Source organism: Tachysurus vachellii, chromosome 3, assembly GCF_030014155.1.
Source record: "Tachysurus vachellii isolate PV-2020 chromosome 3, HZAU_Pvac_v1, whole genome shotgun sequence".
NCBI classification, from domain to species: Eukaryota; Metazoa; Chordata; class Actinopteri; order Siluriformes; family Bagridae; genus Tachysurus; species Tachysurus vachellii.
This window is the reverse complement of record NC_083462.1, coordinates 12,946,559-12,959,222: the sequence shown is the minus strand read 5'-3', so window position 1 is coordinate 12,959,222 and position 12,664 is coordinate 12,946,559. Positions and strand designations below refer to the sequence as shown.

At 35.9% G+C, this 12,664-nt stretch overlaps 1 protein-coding gene across 1 annotated transcript; it reads left to right on the top strand.

Moving 5' to 3' along the window:
• The first annotated feature begins 1,783 nt into the window (after positions 1-1,783).
• On the top strand, positions 1,784-4,982 carry edn2 (endothelin 2). The gene is made up of 5 exons (XM_060865806.1): positions 1,784-1,946; positions 2,423-2,576; positions 2,686-2,799; positions 3,295-3,387; positions 3,524-4,982. The coding sequence occupies exons 1-5, from the start codon at positions 1,883-1,885 to the stop codon at positions 3,603-3,605; spliced, it is 507 nt and encodes a 168-aa protein (XP_060721789.1). The 5' UTR covers positions 1,784-1,882; the 3' UTR covers positions 3,606-4,982.
• Positions 4,983-12,664: the final 7,682 nt, after the last annotated feature.

The following is a 12,664-nucleotide window of genomic DNA, read 5'->3' as shown; positions in this document are numbered from 1 at the left end:
ATGTTTATTTAGTTCATTGTGTAAATGTTATCATTTAGATTTAGATTTTGTTTTACATGCGTTTCACAAAGCAGCATTTATATATTTTTTACTTACTTTCATATTCTATATTATAAGTATAGACGCATATATAAATAAAGACAGATAGATACGTATATAAGTAAAGTAAAAAGTGACAGAATGCAAAATAAAAAGTGACAGAAGAAAAATCGAAAAAGAATGAATGAAGGTCGTGTTATTGCTTGTACTTTGTACTTTATTAATCTTTAAAATCTTTCATCCGCTGGGTAAAGTTTGTGACTTTAAGTAAAGAAGAGAGAAATCATTAATAATTTATCTGCTGTTCTGTATTATAGAGTAGAATTTTCATTCTCACCAGTTCTCATGAAAACGTAATAGATGTGACGTTAGGGATAGATGTTAGAGATAAATAGCAATTTAATATTAAACATTCAAATTTTTATTCTGTTTCTATGCTTCTGTAAAGCTGCTTTGAGACAACATCTATTATACAAAGTGTTATACAAATAAATTAAATCAAATTGAATTAATTCATTTGCTGATAAATTAACTGCACTCTTTTTTTCTTAACATGGAACAGATTTCCAGTTATGTAGCAAGAGCACAAGAGTAGAGTTATTCTGTGTGCATAATAAAAACATTGATAGTAAAGCTGGTATACTGTATAATGTATATACAGTATGGTATATAAAAACCATTGGGTCTGTAATGATCTCGGAAATGACACTGATCTGTTGGTTCCTCAGGAGCTCTTGGTTGCACAATTCCACTGGACTACAAACTGTTGTAGAAATGACATTATTTACATTGACAGCATTTCCTGTCCAGTGTCACCTAAATGAGGATGAGGTTCCTCTCAAGGTTTCTTCCTCATATCATCTCAAGAAGTTTTTCCTCACCACCGTCACCTCAAGCTTGATCATTAGGGATACACGTTAGAGATAAATAGTAACTTTATTTGAAACGTAAAAATTTTTATTCTATTTCTATTCTTCTGTAAAGCTGCTTTGAGACAACGTGAATGTTTAAAAGCGTCATACAAATAAAATTAATTGAACTGAATTGAATTGTGAGTGAGTGAATTGAATTGAAGTGTGGTAACGTACTGTAGATACAGTAGCACTAGATCGATCGAATGATATTTTGAATAAAAGTCAATTTTGTATTTCTATTTTGAATAAAAGTCAAGTGAGAACGTACATGTGTACATGTTAATCACAGAGAACGATAACTGTGGATAGGAAAATATAGAATGTTTTTTAAATAGAGGACATTTGAAGTACCATGTATGAACCTAAGGAAAGATAGTATCATCATATGATACATATAATGTATATATCAAGCAAAGAAAAAGAGCTCATCTTTCTTTTTAATCAGATATTGGCAAAGCGATAGAGTAAAACTAGAGTGGGTGGAAGTCATTAAACAAGACCTTGGCTTTTTTTTTTTTTTTTTTTTTTTTAATAATAGAGTCTTTGTGGGGAAAAAGGCAGGAAAGTTTTCATTTCACACCCTGTCACTGATACGTCATGATAATAGTCAAAGAGGGATCATCTCGACTTCTCCACTCCTTAATTTTCTTTTTCTTCTCTTCTTTTCCCCCCCAGTTTTCCGTGCCCAACAGATGATCCTGTTGAGAATGCGAGCAGGCTTTTTTGTGTTAAAAAAAAAAAAAGAATGTGGTCACAAACATGGAGGCGGTGCTTCAACTAGCTGGTATATAAAAGGAAAGCCGGGAGTCTGACCTGCACATGAGCACCTGTCATTGTCTCTAGCAAGAGCACTAAAGCTCAACACATAGTGAACCTGTGCACTTTGTTTTTGCTGGATTTAAAAAGCCCAGTTTAATTTATTGTTTGCAATGGATCTCTCTCTGCACACCATTCTGCTGATCTCTGCCATGTTCTGTGTGTTTGTTGAAGAAGGTAAGTCCCTGCCTCTCAGTTCCTGTTACACTGTGGTGAAGGATGCAAATTTGTGTGCATGACACCGACACGGCATGCACTGAATTATTCTACTGAGTGTAAACATATCAATGTACTGTATGATAGTAAGACTGCAAAAGTGATAAGTGATGAGCTGAAGCTTAGCTGAAAATAGCTGAAGTTTCATTCTTTTAGCAATGAGAAATAATGCACAGATTTTAAGAGCTGCACTTTTCATTTTTCTCATAACCCACATCTGAGACAATAAGATTATGTAAGTGTGTTTTATCTTAAATGATAACATATCTAAATGGATGGCCTTTTACAGGGCCTGGCATATTTACACTGTTTGATTAAGATTTTATAGATATTTACTTTTCATTCACTGAGCTGTCCATGTGTGTGCAGTCAATAGATCCCTTGTTAATGTCCTACATTTTTTATATTTATGTGCTCTTTATGTGCCCTGTTTCTAGGATTTGGACTACCCCTCTTCCAACCATCAGAAAGCCAAAGCTCTCCATTACGGACAGCGAGGGTTCGCACCAAGCGTTGCTCCTGCAGTAACTGGATGGATAAGGAATGCATCTACTTTTGCCACTTGGACATAATCTGGGTCAACACGCCAAGGTAGGTCACTATGAGTTGAACATAATGTATGTTCAACATGCACTTGATATAAATAAACCAAAAAAAGATCAACACATTATCCTTAAAGTTCATATTTTTATCTTTACAGTAAGATCACCCCATATGGCCTGGGAAGCCCTCTGTCTCGTCGGCGGCGCTCCACCGGCCGTTGCGAATGTTCTGACCCCAACGACTCAACATGCTCTACTTTCTGTCACACCAGGTGAGCACACTGAGAAATCAACTGAGAACCTCTAGGCAGCTCTCATGTTGTTCATGCAGCACCTGAAGAAAGCATGGTGAACCATAGTTAAAGGGTTAAGGAGATGTGCGCCGATAAGGTGTAGCTGTTTACTTGACTAGGACTAACCCACACTGGCTGGATTTCGTATGACTCATACAAGTACCTGAGTCATGAGATTATTTTTAGAAGCACTGTTTTTTTTTTTTTTTTTACCATGTTGGGTTACGAGGAATTCTTAAAAATTCTCAATTGCTCAGTTCCATCACGCCGAAGCTGCACCTCCACCCTTTGACACTGACGTCTGCACATAGCTTAAATGACATGCTTTACATTTTTCTGCTGTGGCGTAAAGAGGATGAGGGAAAAATGTTTTTTTTTGCTCAGTAATCCTGAGCTAATTATATTTTAATCCTTTGCAATGTGTGTCTGCGATATGGACGTTATTTAACATGCCACTTATTGTTTTGGTTGCAGCTCCATGGATCCAAGCCTAGTGGTTGTGAATCCTTTTGCTCCTGAAGAGGGCAATGTGGATAAAGCTAAAAAAGATCTCCTCCCATATCTCAGGTAAGAAACATAAGAAACATTTCTATGAACAACCAAATGACAGACACATACTGTAGAGATAGAGAGAAAGAGATGCATATATATATTTGTTCCTGAAATGAGTCTTAACCAGATGGTCCATTTTTTCCATTTGTAGGCAAGTTGCCAAGGCTAATCTCATCGCAGCCAAGCATTCTGCTCTTTCAAGAAAAAAGCTCATCAAGAACAACAAATCTTGATCCAGTCACCGAAAGATGCAGAACGATAAGCAACAAAGGGTCAAAATCTTCTCAGGAGTAAGAAGTTGATGGCCTTGAGAGGATCACTTCTGCTGAAAAGTGGAGGTATAACTGGAAGGACAAATGAGAGAACATTCTCTCAGAAGACAATGAAAGACCTAAGAATGTTCATGGGGAAAATAAACCAAAAACTAATTTATCTATTAAAGATACTGGCAGTGTTAAGGGAAAAGGGCCACTATTAATACACAGGAACTTCAAGGATCAGAGAAGCAGTGGAATCTAAATCTTGAAAGGACACTAAGAAAGAACGGAGGAGCAAAGGAGGAATGGAGGAGCAACTTACTTGAACACCTGTGAAACAGAGGCCTTACCCAAGGAATGTAAAAACATGTAGGAGTCATGTTTAATAGTTTAGCACTAAAAAAAAAAGAAAAAAAGAAAAAAAAGGAAAGGAAAGAAAGAAAGACTGTGCAATACTGCTTTTTTTATTTTTATAAAAGGTTAAATATTACAGCAATGTCTTTGTATGCTAAGGTCTTTATTTATTTATTTTTTATCCTTTCCTTTTATTACATTCTGTTTTTCTCGTATTTCAGTTGTACTTCTCTGTATCAGAGTTTCGTATGATTTCATTTCTCTTGAAAATGTTAAATACCTCTAAACATTGCAGGCTCTTACTGCAGTTACTTAGGAAGCTGTCATAAACGCTGAGTTTATGCTTTTGTTTCTAATCTATGATAACAATGACCAAAGGTTGCCTTGCTGTCTTATCTAAGTTTGCCAGTGGATTCTTTGGTCCACATATTAACTGTTATATGAAATAGATCAATCACTCAGGGCTCATTAGGGAGCTTTTTTTCTTTTTCTTTTTTTCTGTTCTTGGCCTCTTTGTAAACACGGAAATATTATTAACATAGTTACTGTTGCGTGTTTTCGGTTACATGTGCAAACGGGTTTCAATGGCTCTGAGCTTGCCAACAAACTGCAGTAATTGTTTTTTCCTGCAATAGAATAGGCCAAATAATGTCCTTGTATTTTCCTATTATACAAAAACAAGCACTGTGATTCAGTGGAATGTGTTTAATGAGAGGTCTTTTCACTCCTGCTTATAGCTTGAGGTTTGTCTGCTGAACAACTCAGTGCCATGTCCACAACTGCTGTTTCTTCACTCATATCAAGGGAAAGGCCTTTTTTCAGCCTTCAGCTTGACCATGAATACTTGAATGTTTAGTTTCACAGCCTGCAGGGCTTATATCATGTTGTATAGTAACATGCTTAAAAAATATATTTATTTAATTTATTGAGATCACTTATTTATATTGTGTACTTCATTTATAGGTTTTGTCTCAAATAAATTATTGGAAATGATTGAAATTTGTTCTGTTGCATCTTTTGTGTTTAGTTAAGGTTTTATGGTTCATGAATTCAACCATTAAACCTAAAAAATAAATATAAAATAATAATGAGTTTACAAAAAAAAAAAAGAAAAAAGAAAAGAAATAATAATAATAATAATAAAAATAATAATTTTATTGTTATTATTATTATTATTATTATTATTATTATTATTATTAGTACTAGTAGTAGTAGTAGTAGTAGCATTATATGTTTATTATTTTATATAATAATACTACTACTACTACTACTAATAACATTATTATTATTATTATTATTATTATTATTATTATTATTATTATTATTATATGAAATAATAAACATATGAAATATATATCGCAACTTTTTAACCCACAGTTGCTTTACAATTAAACAAATTTGTGATAAACACAAACAAACAAACAAATCACACCCTAATATCAGTGGTGCTCATAGGATTTCACTTGTACGGCTCACAAAGTCCATATGGCCAGGGCAACACTGGGCATCACCTCTCTGAATGCCATTTTATGAGCTCAGAGAACTGCAACACAAAGCACTGGCACAGACACGTCACAGAGAAGAGAGAGGAGCAGACTTGAGGCCTGACAGGATGATGCTATCAGACTTTATGGCACCGCTGAAAGTATCAGACTGATGTCAGACTCAGTTATAGTGGAAAGCTCTGCTACAACCAGAAACTTGGAGAAATTTGAGTAATGACCAAAAACATGAAAACTATAAAGCATCATACATTATGTATATATTATATTTCATCCTATATTAATATTTATTTGTATTAATATTTTCTGCTAAAAGATGACACATTTCTGTGAGGTTTTCCAACAAATCCTGCCAACATGATTAGTTCCTTTAATGACACAATAACCACAACTATACATTTTGAGGATTTGGTTCCTTCTTAACAGCAAAACAATATTTGCCACTAATTAAAGCTTTTTAACTCATGTCAGCTGTAGACAAACTATATTATGACAGAACCAGCCAGACTAGGTTTCTCCTAGAAGTCAAAAACATACCAAAGCCAATAACAAACCGATTCTCATGCTCGTGATTAAGACCCTTTGAATGCTGGAGTGTGTTTTACCAGAACCAAACATTTGTCTGGCTGTTTTCTCATCACTAATAAAAGATGACAGAAACTATTCTCTTTACCGTATGGCAGTGTAAACAATGACTATATGCTTTTGTGCGTCTGTTTGTTGACAAAATGAACGGTCCACGCTGACAGACTGACATGAATTATTTAGACCACAAAACATGCCAAAACTAGTTGTTTGTCTTTTATAAACCTGCAAATAAAAGGCCTAATAAACGGTCAATATCATTATTAGAATATTTCCTGGGTGATTAATTATTGTCCGCTCACAGCTCCAGGGTATCAGGCTTACTGTCTGTGAGAGTTTCACATGTTCTCAACGATGGCATGAGGACCTCTGATGTCCTGCCACCTTCCAGAAAGATACCTGTGAGCTGCTCTACAACCTCCATGTACTCTGACTCATCATTCTTGCTGTTGTGACCCACAACTTTAGTATCTTATCAAACATGATGTGATTGGAGCTGTACTTTGCAGCACAGATGTGAATCAGCAAAGTGGGAATGAGTTTGCAAATCTGTGTCTGTTCAGTGGTTTGGACCAGCATCCTATCTAGAGTGTGTTCCTGTCTGGCTCTCCAGATCCACTGTGACCCTAACAAAGTGTATTCTTGAATCTGAATAAATGAATGAATGAATAATTGAAGAAATTATCTAGTGATCAAAACACAAACATATAGGCTTTACTGTTTCACACGCAATCCAATAATTCTTAATATTAGGAAGCAGCTTTGAGAAATTACATTAACTGCATTTGGCAGACGCTGTAATCCAGAGCGACTTATGTCTTATCTGATTTTATGCAACTGAGCAATTGAGGGTTAAGGGGCCTTGCTTGTTACGGACCCAGCAGCAGCAGCTTGGTGGAAATGGGATTTGAACTTACAACCTTCCAGCTGGTATACCAAAACCTCAACGACATCCCTAGCTAATGATGAAGGGCCCAACATTGGCAGCTTGGTAGAACTGGGATTTGAACTCACAACGTTCCAATCAGCGTTACAACACCTTAACCACTAGGCAGTGCTGCGATTCTCGAAGCGACAAAGCAATCAGAGATCATTCATTTTCAATGAGGTCTGGTGACTTCTGGTGACATCGGTATTGGTGGCTAGATGTGGGTGTGTCCAACGATGTAGCAAAGTTAAGAAAACGTAACGTTTTGCAACTACGAAGCGACTCGGTGCAGTGACTACCAATGGGAGCAAAGATAGTAGAGCTCAGGTGAACCGTTTTTCAAAGATACACGCTTTCCATTTTTGGATATATTTTATGTATTTCCTAGAGACCTACATTTCCACCAATCACACAGTTTGATTATCAAAGCAAAAGCTGAAAGCTTTTTATTGGTTTAACCGGTTCAACCCCTGAACTAAATATATAGCACCACGAACTGATGATGTCATAAATAACGTTTGCAGTTCCAAAAATGAAAAATACACATTTAGTACAGCTTTTTTCTAGTTCTGCTTATGATTATGAGCTTATGCTGGAATGCATTGTAGGTGCACCTGCATCAGTGTCTTCCTTTCCATCTGCTCCTTGATGTCATTTGGGCCTGGAATGCTCCTTCTGCCTCTGTTCTTCTTCAGTGTGTTACTAGCTGACAAGTGCAAAAAATAAAAACAGGATGCTCTTTGCACATTCCCTTCGCATTCCTGCAGAGTCTCGCTTAACAGTAGGAAAAGGAAAACATTGGAAAAATACAGCCATGTCTCCGCTGGTTTAAAGGAAGTGATATGGAGAGCATGGAAACTGATTAAGAGCTTGCTTAATCGCTGAGGCTGTCAAAACACCGCTTGTTTTGTTATACGTGTTGTTTTTGTTCCCTGCATACATTCCTGCATTGATTGATCTAACTGTGCCAAATGCAAAAATAGGTGTATTCACGGCTGCAGGTGAATGTGCACTTCTTTGTACTTTTCTTGTACAAGTGTGAGGTTGTGGGTGTACTTTGCCCTGGTCTCTATGTCCAAATTGTCCAAATTGCTAAATAGAGAATAAAAATTAATAAACCTTTGGTCCATGAACAATTTTACATCCACCTGAGTCTCTCTGTCTCTCTCTCTCTCTCTCTCTCTCTCTCTCTCTCTCTCTCTCTATATATATATATATATATATATATATATATATATATATACGTGTATATATATACGTATATATATATATATATATATATATACGTATATATATACACGTATATATATATATATATATATATATATATATATATATATATATATATATATATATATATATATATATAAAATAATATTATAATTATTAGATTATAATATATATATATATATATATATATATATATATATATATATAAAATAATATTATAATTATTAGATTATAATATAATATTATAATTATAATTATCATAATATAATTATATAAAAGTTAATATAAAACATTATTACATTATACATGTAGGCTATAATGTTATATGGCAAAATGTATGTTGACACCAAACCATCAAATTTATATGTGCTTGTTGAACCCAATCCAGAGTTTGTTACCCTTTTCATGCTCTAACAGACGCCGCTCTTTACATCGGTTTTACAATGAATTTTTGGAATATGCTTAGGGGGATTTTGTGCTTATACAACCACAAGAGGATTAGTGACCTCAGGTATTGATGTTGGGTGTGGAGGTCTGGTGCACGGTTAGTGTTACAATTTATCCCAAAGGTGTTCAGCTCCAAATCCAGGCTAATTGCTTGATAAAATGATGTTGGGCTTGTGTTAAATTGCTTTATGGCTTAGCCTTCAGAAGTGGTGGCTCAAACAGTTAAGGAACTTGGTTACTGTTCTGAAGGTCAAGGGTTCAAGCTGCCACTGTTTGGCCCTTGAGCAAGGCTATATAAGGATGACCCCAGCTTCCTAAGCTGAGATCATTATTTTTTCTTCATTTTGAAAATTATGAAAAGTTAGAATTGTATATAACCCATCAGAGGGTTATGAATAATGCCTTTCAAAATGTCCCTCGGCATGTAAACAAAATCACTGAATAAGGTAACATGCCATTGATGACTGTTCATATATGACTCTATTGGCACGGTGGTTTAATGGTTAGCATGACTTCATCACACTTCCAGTGCTGGAGGTTCGTTTCCTGCCTCCATCCTGCGTGTCTTTAGAGCTTACAAGTTTCTCTACATACTTATTGTTTTCCTCCAGGCATTCTGATTTCCTCCCCTAGTCAAAAACATATGTTGAGGCTGATTTTCAGCTCTAAATTGTCATTAGTGTGTAAACACCTGTCCATTGTCCCCCCCGCCTTGTACTACGAGTCCTCTGGGATTGACTCCAGGCTCCCAGCAACCATTTGCTGGATAAATGGTAGAAACAATAGATGCATGTTGCTAATTTGTTGATTGTTGACCATGTATAGTTAGTCTGTCTGTTTGTCTATCTATCTATCTATCTATCTATCTATCTATCTATCTATCTATCTATCTATCTATCTATCTATCTATCTATCTATCTATCTAACTATCTATCTATTTTTCCAGATTATACACAGCACCCGTTGAGGTAGCATTACAAAGGTGGGTGAAGAAAGAGAGAGAGAGAGAAAGAGAAAGAGAGAGAGAGAGAGAGAGAGAGAGAGAGAGAGAGAGGTCATATTTGATGTTGTTTTGCTCCTGTCTGATTCATTTCAGTCTGCAACCTCAGTAGCTCAGTAAGCAGTTTACAGTATGAACCCATATCTGAACATTCCTTCCCTTCCTGGTTTTGTTTGTTAGGAATGCTGGCTGTGTGTGTGTGTGTGTGTGTGTGTGTGTGTGTGTGTGTGTGTGTGTGTGTGTGTGTGTGTGTGTGTGTAAAAGCCAGACAGTATACTGTATGTCTTCAAATGGCTGTCTCCCTTAAGGACAAATAAGTTAAGGGATCTCTCATCACAGCTTAAATGTCTTTATTTAAAACATTCTTCCATTCCTTGCTGTGTAGTGAATGTGATGCCTGTGTCTGAGACGGGCGAGTTAGAGAGATTCTGCACCTTTTGTGTGTCCTCAAATGTTTCATATTTTATCAAATACCATTCCTGGGAAATAAGGGGAACTAAATGAAACATTATTTAAAAAATATTAATTTTTTTGAATGTTATAGAACATTCAAAAAACATCAGTGTAGTCTGATCATTTGTATGTGTGGCAATAATAATAATAATAATAATAATAATAATAATAATAATAATAATAATAATAATAATAATATGTTATTAGATTATCTAACTTTTAAATACCATAGAGGAATGGAGCTGCTTTCAAAATAATGTAATGTAGCTTTTCTATTAGCTATGTTGTCTTTTTTGCCAATTAAAGGAGTCACACAACAAAGCTAGGCAACCTGGCAGCAACTGGCATTGGCCCATCATTTATGAGGGGCTATATTGGCCCTCACTATAAACAACAGGCCAACGTCGGGAAAGATGCATTTTTAACAACAGCCTTACCATTAAGCAGTTAATGCTGGTCCATTATCAGCAAAGGAGAACTTCTCATAACAGCTTAACCTTTGGTAGGCCAATGTTTAGCTTACATACGTAACAACCATGCCAACATTGGGCCAATGGCAAAGTAGATTTTAATGTGTCTGTTGGTCCTGGTGTCCAAATATTTGTAGACAAATAAGGACAACCTGACGTTGGGTGAAAGTTTGGCACCCAGAGTTGGGCCAATGTTATGACTGATGTTGACCATTTGTTCCAGCGTGAAGACAAAGCTTGCTAATTACAAAACGTAGTGAATTTAACTCTTTGTATATGTTTGTTCTTTCACAGGTATGTTACTATAACTGCAACGTACTGAAAGTAGTTTAGTAATAGAAATTATATTTAATGTTCCCCTTGCTATGGCATACTATGCAAAATAAAAGGAAAATCTCACAGATTATGTTTCTTAGTTTAGCTCCAGTATATTTAACAACAGTTCTTATTAGATAGTACAGTATCTGGCACAGTGTATACTAAGCAGCCTGAAGTCATGGGGACATATTTGAGAATGCGTTGAGATAAAGATCTCAGTTTCTTGTGTGTTACTGAACACGTACATGTGATAAAAACCCACAGCTTGATTTTCTTTTCTAAACCGTCCACAGTTTGTTCTGTAAACAGTCGGTTCTTTATTGTGATGTGCATCTCAATCTTAATTTTGTATTCAAACCTGGTGAAGATATCAATCTTTTGCCATGGGATGTACAATATACAATGTATGTGAGTGTTGGCTGGCACGTCTGCCCGAATCAGAGGAAGGTCTGAGAATTTTGTCCAAACAAGCTGTAACCAGCCACAGGCCTGAACTCTGAACCAAGAATTCCAAAGCCAAAGTATTCAAGCTACTGAAAGTAGTCAACATTAGACACAATGCTGCACCAGGGAGTGGATTCAGTTTTCTGTGATGACTTTGGCTTATGAGCTTTTTGAAAATGAATGACTCGGGAGTTTGTGGAATTAATTACAGGCAGAGCGGTGCTCAAACATGAATAATGGGCGTGTGAGATAATGTTTGGAACAAACTTGGAATTCTTTGTGCAGTCAAAGTCACGGAAAGCTATGGAAATAGTGAAATGGCATGTAAATAGAAACGTAAATAGATTCTCCTGTTTTGAAAGTGTACATAATGGCAAGCTAAAAATAGTGTACTTAGAAAATATACTTTTCTGTACTTTAGAAAAATATAATATAAGAACATTTTTCTAGTACACTTTAAACTATAATTCTATAAAGTATATACTGAAATATTGACATTGAAATTTTACCTAAGTGTAATTTAGTTGCATTATGAGTACGACTGATGTATATGTGCAGTAGTAAACTACCCAGTAGTTTATTTACTACAAATACTTTTCTGCTCACCACGATTGTAGAGTGATGATCTGAGTTACCAGCATCCCAGCATCAGTTTAACCAATCTCCTCTGAATTCTCTTAACAAACAAGCCATTTCTGCTTGCAGTACTCAAGAAACCAGCTCAGTCATCAGCAGATTCAGAAAAACTCCAGATGTGACTTGCATCTGCAGGGCTTAATGCACTGCACTGATACTTACAGTATTGCAGGAACTTGCTTCCTATTAAAGATGGTCCTATTAAAGTGACTATCTATCTGAGGGCTAATCCTAGGAACAAAAGTTCCTTGAAAATGTGAGGAATCTCAGTTGTAGTCAAGAAAAATGAATGACATTACTGTATATATAAATTTTTGAAAAGTTCAATATTCAAAATTCATGTCAATATCACTTAACTTGAGCTCTCAAGTTTAACGTATGGATAAAGTTTGTCCTTATGTTAATTCTACTTTTTCGAAGTACATACACTTCTATACACTTTTGTTTCAGGAGGATAAACAGAGTCAGTGCAGCATTGAGTCATAGCGTTCTGCAGCATTTAGTCTACAGTGACATGTGTCCTACAGTACACACCCACACGCATGCATCCATGCATCGCTCGGGAGTTAAGGAGACGGCTTTGTTTGTGTTGTGTCTGTAAGACGTAGCGCCGCAGCAGAGCAGGAAGCAGAGGGGAGAGGGACGTTCCATTGGCCCAGATGTTTTCA